This window comes from Rhinopithecus bieti, unplaced genomic scaffold, assembly GCF_001698545.2.
Source record: "Rhinopithecus bieti isolate Rb0 unplaced genomic scaffold, ASM169854v2 scaffold_3947, whole genome shotgun sequence".
Lineage (NCBI taxonomy): Eukaryota > Metazoa > Chordata > Mammalia > Primates > Cercopithecidae > Rhinopithecus > Rhinopithecus bieti.
In genome coordinates, this window is record NW_016804220.1 from 316,727 (window position 1) to 327,102 (window position 10,376).

The 10,376-nt window shown below is 44.4% G+C and overlaps 1 protein-coding gene across 1 annotated transcript in view; it reads right to left on the reverse strand.

The window, feature by feature from the left end:
- NIPSNAP2 (nipsnap homolog 2) overlaps positions 1–10,376 on the reverse strand; it is a gene marked incomplete at its 5' end in the record, with an annotated part of 44,391 nt that overhangs the window by 9,858 nt on the left and 24,157 nt on the right. Inside the window, one exon of the mRNA XM_017867299.1 lies at positions 9,212–9,243. Within this exon, the coding sequence (XP_017722788.1) occupies positions 9,212–9,243 (32 nt within the window). The remainder of the gene's footprint in view (positions 1–9,211; positions 9,244–10,376) is intronic.

Genomic DNA, 10,376 nt, shown 5'->3' on the forward strand with positions numbered 1-10,376 from the left:
TTTTTTTTTTTTTTTTTTTTTTTTTTTTTTAGAGACGGGGCCTTGCTATATTGCTTGGGCTGGTTTCAAACTCCTGGGCTCAAGCAATCCAGTGTCCTTAAACTCACTCTGCACCTCTGCTCTAATCCACCATGGTCTCAATGCCACGATGGGGACCTTACCCAAGTGCTTGGGTTTCTTTATGGTGAAAAAGGGACTTCTTGCTATTGCCCCCATGGATTATCCACAAATAAGGTGACATCTTTAATCTTTACATTGAGAATAAAGTGATCAGTATCTTCACAGAAATTACAAATCTGATTATTGAAATTAAGCAAATCACTTCAACGTGCACTCTAACTCTATTTGGAAGAAAAAAACCCTGACTTTTATTGATAGTGGTAAATATTCCAGATTATTCATTTCATTCTGAATTTTTGTAATTTAGTTATGTTAGGCAAAGAAAACATACTTGCCTGAGCCTGGTAACAATCAGAAGCCTGTACAGACGAGGTGGTCACCATCTTAGTTACCTATGTGCCAAAATATAAATTGAATGCTAAACTGGCTTTATAAACAATGTTTTTTTTTTTTTTTTTTTTTTTGAGAAGGAGTTTCACTCTTGTTGCCCAGGGTGGATTACAATGGTGCGATCTTGGCTCACTGCAACCTCCGCCTCCCAGGTTCAAGCAATTCTCCTGCCTCAGCCTCCCAAGTAGCTGGAATTACAGGCATGTGCCACCACACCCGGCTAATTTTTGTATTTTTAGTAGAGACGGGGTTTCTCCATGTTGGTCAGGCTGGTCTCGAACTTCTGACCTCAGGTGATCTGCCCATTTTGGCCTTCCAATGTGCTGGGATTACAGGTGTGAGCCACTGCGCCCAGCCAAATAATTTTTTAAATAACTGAATAACCCCAGTATGTCCCTGTGGATTCCACAGCAAGCGAGTCTTGATCAGTAATGTGCAAAAATTGAACTAGTGAGTGATCCTATTCTGTGAATAGCTACATGATTAACAGCAATAGTCCAAAACAAAAGAGCAAAATTGTATATAATAGCAGCATACAACCAAATATGTATTTCTTAGTTTTCAAATGAAAAGAAATTCTAACTTGCATTATTTAGACTTTGATGATCTGAGGAGGAAAGAATTCATTAGAAATAAAGATCACAGAACTATCTGTTGGAGCTAGAAGGGATCTTAGAAATTATTTCATGCACAGCAGGAAATTTTTTTTTTTTTTTTTTTTTTTTTGAGACGGAGTCTTGCTCTGTCGCCCAGACTGGAGTGCAGTGGCCAGATCTCAGCTCACTGCAAGCTCCGCCTCCCGGGTTCACGCCATTCTCCTGCCTCAGCCTCCCGAGTAGCTGGGACTACAGGCGCCCGCCACCACGCCCGGTTAGTTTACGCCCGGCTAGTTTTTTGTATTTTTTAGTAGAAACGCGGGTTTTCACGCGTGTTAGCCAGATGGCTCGAAATCTCCTGAGCTCATTGATCCGCCCGTCTCGCTCCCCCCAAAGTGCTGGATTCAGGCTTGAGCCACCGCGGCCCCGGCCAGCCAGCAGGAATTTCATAACCCGAAAAAAAGAGAAAAACGACGAGCGCGGGGCCTCACGCCTGTAATCCCAGCACTTTGGGAGGCTGAGGCAGGGCAGATCAACTTGAAGTCCAGGAGTCCAGATTAGCCTGGCCAACATGGCGAAACCCTGTCTCTACTAAAAACAAAAAAATGGCCGCGTGTGGCAGTGCACGCCTGTAATCCCAACTACTTGGGAGGTTGAGGCAGGCGAATCACTTGAACCCAGGAGGCAGAGATTGGAGTAAGCCGAGACTGCGCCACTGCACTCCAGCCTGGGCGACAGAGCAAGACTCTGTCTCAAAAAAAAAAAAAAAAAAAAGAAAAAAGAAAGAAAAAAAAAAAAAGAAAGAAAAGAAAGAAAGAAAGGAAAGAAAGAAGGAAAGAAAGAAAGAAAGAAAGAAAAGAAAGAAAGAAAGAAAGAAAGAAAGAAAGAAAGAGAAAAAGGAAAAGAAAGAAGATATAAGCTGAAGTTAAAAAAAAAAAAAAAAGCACAAAGGTACAAGTCCTCTTTTAAAGGTGAGAGTTGTCAAGTAACTCAAACCCAGAGCTTTTTCTCAGCACCATGTGGCCTCCCCTTTGTGGGTAAATAGTTATGAAATGTCAGCTTAGGAAACAGAAATAGCAAGTTGCCAAAGAAAAGTAGGAGTTCACGTAATTACTTAAAAGAAATATACACAAACACCTCCCCGCGAAAAAGAAAAGAAGGCCGAGCGCAGTGGCTCACACCTGTAATCCCAGCACTTTGGGAGGCCGAGGCAGGTGGATCACGAGGGCAGGAGATCAAGACTATCCTGGCTAACACGGTGAAATCCCATCTCTACTAGAAAAAAAAAAAAAAATTAGCTGGGCGTGATGGCGGGTGCCCATAGTCCCAGCTACTCAGGAGACGGAGGCAGGAGAATGACGAGAACCCGGTAGGCGAAGCTTGCAGTGAGCCGAGTTCGCGCCACTGCACTCCAGCCTGGGTGACAGAGCAAGACTCCGTCTCAAAAAAAAAAAGAAAGGAAGAAAAACAGCAAAACTTAAGGTACAGAAATACGTCATTTCAAAGAAAAAAATGCTCAAAATATTTTTGTTTAATTAGATATAGATGTATGCTTCAGATTATTTTAGGAAACTATCCCAATGTTTCAAAATTACATATATGTATTTTGAGATGGAGTCTCACTGTCACCCAGGCTGGAGTGCAGCAGTGCCATTTTGGCTCACTGCAGCCTTCATCTCCTGAGTAGCTGGGACTACAGGTGCCCGCCACCATACCCAGCTAATTTTTTTTTCTTTTTTGTATTTTTAGTAGACAGGGCTTCACCATGTTGTCCAGGCTGGTCTCAAACTCCTGACCTCAAGTGATCTGTCTGCCTCAGCCTTCCAAAGTGCTGGGATTACAGGCGTGAGCCACCATGCCCAGGCAATACTTTTAGCTTCCAAAGAAATCCCATAATGAAGAAAGTATGGAAACTGGTAAAAAGAAAACACCAACAATCTCACCATCACAGAACCCTAAATGTCACTAGCATTTTTCTTTCCATTTCCTGTCCCAGGCACTAACCAGCTAACCAATGGCCAATAATTTATTCTTGCATCCCTCTTAATTATTCAGGCTTTTTTGAGACAGGGTCTTGCTCTGTTGCCCAGGCTGGAGTGGCATGATCATGGCTCACTGCAGCCTCAACAGCGAGGGCTCAAGTGATCTTCCTGCTCAGCCTCCAGAGTAGCTGGGACTACAGGCAGGAGCACCACCACACCTGGCTAATTTAGTATTTTTTGTAGAGATGAGTTTTCACCATGTTGCCAAGGTTGGTCTTGAACTCCTGGACTCAGGGGATCCTCCCACCTCAGCCGCCCAAAGTGTTGGGAGTAGAGGTGTGAGCCACAGCACCCGGCCTATTGAGGCTTTGTATGTCTCTGTCTTTTCTCATAATAGTCAGGATTTCCAAAAACAGTATTAAATCATAATGGTGAAAGGTGGTATTTTGTTATAATTGTAATCAGCATGCTTCTTGTGTGTCTCGTGTTTGAATTTAAGGTAGCTGCTGGGAGGACATGGAGAGCTTTATCATTTAAATCAGGGCTAGTAAACTGGCCGTCTGGCTAATCCCACCCTCTGTTGATGGGCAAAGTTGTTTCTACTTGCAGGATATTATAAAACATGCTGCTATGGTCACTTATGTAAGTGTTTACATGGATGTTTGCTTTCTAACTTGCATTATTTAGCCTTTGATGATCCGAGAAGGAAAAATTCACTTATACACATATGTGTAAGTGTTTATGTGGATGATATCTTTTGGGTAGACACCCAGGAATGAAATTGTTGGGTCATATGTAATTTTTTTTTCTTTGAGATGGAGTCTTGCTCTGTCACCCAGGCTGGAGTGCAGAGGCACGATCTTGGCTCACTGCAACCTCCACCTCCTGGGTTCAAGCGATTCTCCTGCCTCAGCCTCCTGAGTAGCTGGGATTACAGGTGCCCATCACCATGCCCGGCTACGTTTTTGGTATTTTTTTTTTTTTCCTGAGACGGAGTCTCGCTCTGTCACCCAGGCTGGAGTGCTGTGGCCGGATCTCAGTTCACTGCAAGCTCCGCCTCCCGGGTTCATGCCATTCTCCTGCCTCAGCCTCCTGGGTAGCTGGGACTACAGGCGCCCGCCACCTCGCCTGGCTAGTTTTCTGTAGCTTTTTTAGTAGAGACGGGGTTTCACCGTGTTAGCCAGGATGGTCTCGATCTCCTGACCTCGTGATCCGCCTGTCTCGGCCTCTCAAAGTGCTGGGATTACAGGCTTGAGCCACCGCGCCCGGCCCGTTTTTGGTATTTTTTAGCACAGATGGGGTCTTGTCATATTGGTCAGGCTGGTCTCGAATTCCTGACCTCAGGTGATCCGCCCCCTCAGCCTCATGAAGTGCTGGAATTACAGGCGTGAGCCACTGCGTCTGGCCCACACGTAATTTCATGTTTACCATTTTGAGGGACTACTAGACTGTTTCCAAAGTGACCGCACCATTTCACATTCCCATCGGCAATATCGGAAGGGTCCACTTTTTCCTCACCTCACTAACACGTTATTATCTCTCTCTTTTAAGTTATAGCTGTCCCACTGGGCAGGAACTGGTATCTCATTGTAGTTTCACTTTGCATTTCCATAATGACGAAGGAGGTTGAGTCCCTTTTCATAAGCTTATGGGCATTCATGTATTTTCTTTGGTGAAATGCCCATTCAAATCCTTTGCCTGCTAAACATTTTTTAAATTTATTTTATGATTTTTTTTTTTTTTTTTTTTTTTTTTGATACAGGGTCTGTAGCCCAGGCTGAAGTGCGGTGGCACAATCTCAGCTCACTGCAACCTCTGCCTTCCAGGTTCGTGATTCTCGTGCCTCAGCCTCCCGAGCAGCTGAGATTACAGGCATGTACCACGACACCTGGTTAATTTTTGTATTTTTTGTGGAGACAGGGTTTCACCATGTTGCCCAGGCTGGTCTCAAACTTCTGATCGCAGGTGGTCTGCCCACCTCAGCCTCCCAAAGTAGCTGTGAGCAACCTGGCCTAAAAATTTTTTAAACATATTTTTTATCGTGGTAAAAAACACATAACATTGAATTTACCATCTTACCCATTTTTATGTAGTGTCCAGTATATTTACACTGTTACACCACACATCTCCAAAACATTTTGTAAAACTGAAACTCTATACTCACTAAACACCAATTCCGTACTCCCTCTCTGCCCAGCTCCTGGCAACCACCTTTCCACTTTCTGTTTCTATGATTTTGACGACACTAGATACTTCGCATAAGGAGAATGATAGACTACTTGTCCTCTTATTTCACTTAGCATCACATCCTCCTCAAGGTTCACCATATTGCAGCACATGACAGGACTTCCTTGTTTTTTTGCGGGGATGGAGTCACCAGGTTGGAGTGCAGTGGCATGATCTCGGCTCACTGCAACCTCCGCCTCCCGGGTTCAAGTGATTCTCCTGTCTCAGCCTGCCAAGTAGCTGGGAATACAGGCACACGCTACCAGGCCCAGCTAATTTTTGTATTTTAATAGAGACGGGGTTTCACCACATTGGCCAGGATGGTCTCGATCTCTTGACCTTGTGATCTGCCTGCCTTGGCTTCCTAAAGTGCTGGGATTACAGGCGTGAGCCACTGCGCCCGATCTAAGACTTCTTTCTGTTTTAAGGATGTGTAATATTCTATGTACAGACCACACTTCCCTTTCTTTTTATTTTTTTTTTTGAGACAGGGTTTCTCTGTCACCCAGGCTGGAGTACAGTGGCATGATCTCAGCTTGCTGCAACCTCCGCCTCCCAGGTTCAAGCGATTCTCCTGCCTCAGCCTCTCAAGTAGCTGGGAATACAGGCACATGCCACCAGACCCGGCTCATTTTTTAATTTTTAGTAGAGATGGGCTTTTACCATGTTGGCCAGGCTGGTCTCAAACTCCTGAGCTTGGGTGATCAGCCCACCTCGGCCTCCCAAAGTGCTGGGATTACAGGTGTAAAGTGCTGGGATTACAGGCTGGGATTACAGGAGCCATCGCATCCAGCCCACAATTTCTTTATCATCTATTGATAGATATGTCGGTTGCTTGCACCTCTTGGCTACTGCAAATAAAGCTATGATAAACATGGGTATGCAAATCTTTTTGAGATCTGCTTTGAATTCGTTTAGATATATACCCAGAAGTGGGACTGCTGAATCACACTGAATTCCATTTTCAATTTATTTATTTTTATTATTTTATTTTATTTTATTTATCTCCTTTGAGACGGAGTCTCACTCTGTCGCCCAGGCTGGAGTGCAGTAGCGCGATCTCGGCTCAATGCAAGCTCTGCCTCCTGGGTTCACACCATTCTCCTACCTCAGCCTCCCGAGTAGCTGGGACTACAGGTGCCTGCCACCACGCCCGACTAATTTTTTTTTTTGTATTTTTAGTAGAGACGGGGTTTCACCATGTTAGCCAGGATGGTCTCGACTCACTCTCCTGACCTTGTGATCCGCCCACCTCTGCCTCCCAAGGTGCTGAGATTACAGGCGTGAGCCACCACGCCTGGTTCTATTTTCAATTTATTTATGTATTTATTTTTGTGAGATAGGGTCTCACTGGGAGTGCAGTGGCATGATCATGGCTCACTGCAGTCTCCACTTTCCCAGGCTCAAGCAATCCTCCAACCTCAGCCTCCTGAATAGCTGAGACTATAGGCATGTGCCACCACCACGCCCGTCAAGTTTTTTTTTTTTCTTTTTTTTTTTGACAGGGTTTTGCCATGTTGCCCAGGCTGGTCACCAACTCCCAGGATCAAGAGATCCTCCTGCCTTGGTCTCCCAAAGTGCTAGGATTACAGGTGTGAGCCACCACACTCAGCCACTGTCTTTTCAAGTTCTTTACCCATTTTTAATTGGGTTATCTATATTCTTGAGTTGTAAGAATTCTTTATATATTCTGAATTTAATTTGCTTATCAGAGATATGATTTGCAAATATTTTATTCCAGCATATGACTTGTCTTTTTTTTTTTTTTTTTTTTTTTTTTTTTTGAGATGGAGTCTTGGTCTGTCACCCAGGCTGGAGTACAGTGGCACGATCTCGGCTCACTGCAAGCTCTGCCTCCCGGGTTCACACCATTTTCCAGCCTCAGCCTCCCAAGTAACTGGGATTACAGGCACCCACCACCACGCCCAGCTTATTTTTTAGTAGAGATGGGGTTTCCACTGTGTTAGCCAGGATGGTCTTGATCTCCTGACCTTGTGATCCGCCTGCCTTGGCCTCCCAAAGTGCTGGGATTACAGGTGTGAGCCACCATGCCTGGCCTGTGTTTTTAATTAAAAAAAAGTTTTTTTGTATCACTGAGAGTAAGGCATTTTTTGTTTTGTGCTGTTTTGAGACAGTCTTGCTGTCACCCAGGCGATAGTGCAATGGGGTGATCTCGGCTCACTACAACCTGTGTCTCCCAGGTTCAAGTGATTCTCCTGCCTCAGCCTCCTGAGTAGCTGGAACTACAGGTGCACACCACCATACCTGGCTAATTTTTGTATTTTTAGTAGAGACAGGGTTTCACCAAGTTGGTCAGGCTGGTCTCAACCTCCTGACCTCAAGTGATCTTTCCACCTTGGCCTCCCAAACTGCTGGGATTACAGGTGTAAGCCACCATCCCTGCCTTAATTTTTTATTTTTTTTGAGACAGAGTCTTATTCTCTCCCTGCTGGAAAGTACTAGCACAATTATGGCTCACTGCAGCCTTGACCTTTCAGGCTCAGGTGATCCTTCCACCTCAGCCTCCTGAGGAGCTGGGACTACAAGTGTGCGCCACCATGCCTGGTTACTTTTTGTATTTTTTTTGTAGAGTCAGGGTTTCGTCATGTTGTCCAGGCTGGTCTCAAAGTCTCAAACATCTGGGCTGAAGCAATCCTCCTCCCTCAGTCTCCCCAAAGTGCTGGAATTACAGGCATGAGCCATCATGCCCAGCCTTTTTAGTTTTATGTTTTTGAAAAAGAGTCTCACTCTGTCACCTAGGCTGGAACACAGTAGTGCGATCTTAGTTCACTGCAACCCTGCCTCCTGGGTTCAAGCAATTCTCCTGCCTCAGCCTCCCAAGTAGCTGGGATTACAGGAGTGCACTGCCATGCTTGGCTAATTTTTGTATTTTTAGTAGAGATGGGGTTTCGCAATGTTGGTGAGGCTGGTCTCGAACTCCTAACTTCAGGTGATCTGCCCACCTCAGCCTCCCAATGTGCTGACATTACAGGTGTGAGCCAACATGCCTGGATTATTATTATTATTATTTTTTGAGACAGGGTCTCACTCTGTTGTCCAGGTTGGAGTGCAGTGGTGCAATCTTGGCTCACTGCAAACTCCATCTTCTGGGCTTAAGCAATTCTCCCACTCAGCCTCCCAAATAGCTGGGACCTCAGGCATGTGGCATCACACCTGGCTAGTTTAATTTATTTATTTATTTTGGTAGAGGCGGTGGGGTCTTGCTATGTTGCCCAGGATTGTCTTGAACTCCTGGACTCAAGTGATTCTCCTGCCTTGGCTTCCCAAAGTGCTGGGATTACAGGCATGAGCCACACTGCACCTGACTAGTCTTTTGCATTTCTAAAGCCTGCTGGGACTTTGATAGGGATTCTGTAGAATCTACAGATCGACTTGTGGAAAAATTGCTATTTTTCTACTCAAACTAGCAAGGAAAAAAAAGAAACTATTACTGATGTGGTATGTATTTGTGACAAAAGTAATGTTTCAGAAAAGATGATATCCAATAAGTATGTAAACTAACTTTATGCAATATTGGTTTTGCTTTTAAAAAAAGGTGCTTACCTTTTAGAAATAAATACAGTACTGAAATATTTATGAAATAAACAGATTGCTGTCTGGGATTTAACTCCAAACAATCTGGGTTGAAAGAGTTAGGCCTAAACGAGATTGGCCATGTGTTAACTACTGAAGCTAAGCAATGGATGTGGAAGGGGAGCCCCATTATTCTCTCTTGTTTTGTATGTTTGAAAATCTCATAATAAAACATCCAACAAAACATTAGTGTACTGTCAAGTCATGGTATCATCCTCAGATTTTTTTCCCTAGAATTAACACTATGGCCTAAACTAATCTATTCACAAGACTTAAAAAGTCACCATTCAGTAATATACTCACCAGTAATTGCCCCATTCAATCATGGTTCCTGGCTGAAAACAGATTTAGATTTGGTTTGTTAGTTCTTCTGTGAAAAAAAAATACAGAAATAGCAAACCGCAGTAGAAAAAACATTAAGTGACAAAACTAACTTCAAAAACTCTTTTTTTTTTTTTGAGACAGAATCTTGCTCTGTTGCCCAGGCTGGAGTGCAGTGGCTCAGTCTCAGCTCCTGCAACCTCCACCTCCTAGGTTCAAGCAATTCTCCTGCCTCAGCCTCCCGAGTAGCTGAGATTACAGGCACCCGTCACCAGGCCTGGCTAATTTTTTGTATTTTTAGTAAGAGATGGGGTTTCACCATGTTGGCCAGGCTAGTCTCAAATTCCTGACTTCAGGTCACCCACCTGCCTTGACTTCCCAAAGTGCTGGGATTACAGGCGTGAGCCACCGCACCCAGCCAAACCTTTACTTTTTAATTTAACAGAGACAGGGTCTCACTATGTTGTTCAGGCTGGTCTCAAACTTCCTGGCTCAAGCAATCCTCCAACCTTGGCCTCCCAAAGTGCTGGGATTACAGGCATTGGCCACTTTAATAATGCTGCTACCTGGGGCTTTCCTTCCAGCTCTCAGTACGAAAATTTCTAGAAAGTGTTATAAAACATTATTGCCTTTTACTCTTATCATGTTGTATAATTTGTTCAACAGTCACAGTGTTTATTAGCTGCTCTCATTTAACCACAATAGATGTTACATATTGTACCTTATCCTGCACTTTAGGTCCTTCTTCTTTTTTTTTTTTTTTTTTGAGACAGAGTCTTGCTCATCGCCCAGGCTGGAGTGCAGTGGCGCAATCTCGGTTCACTGCAAGCTCCGCCTCCCGGGTTCACGCCATTCTCCTGCCTCAGCCTCCCGAGTAGCTGGGACTACAGGTGCTCGCCACCACGCCTGGCTAATTTTTTGTATTTTTAGTAGAGACGGGTTTCACCGTGTTAGCCAGGATGGTCTCGATCTCCTGACCTCGTGATCCGCCCGCCTCGGCCTCCCAAAGTGCTGGGATTACAGGTGTGAGCCACTGCACCCGGCCAGTTCTTCTTCTTAAAAACAGAAATGTTATTTAGAAAAATCTCAAATAATAAGCATTATGTGTAAGGCCATAAAAAGCAAAAGAGCTTAGCCTTGGTGACAG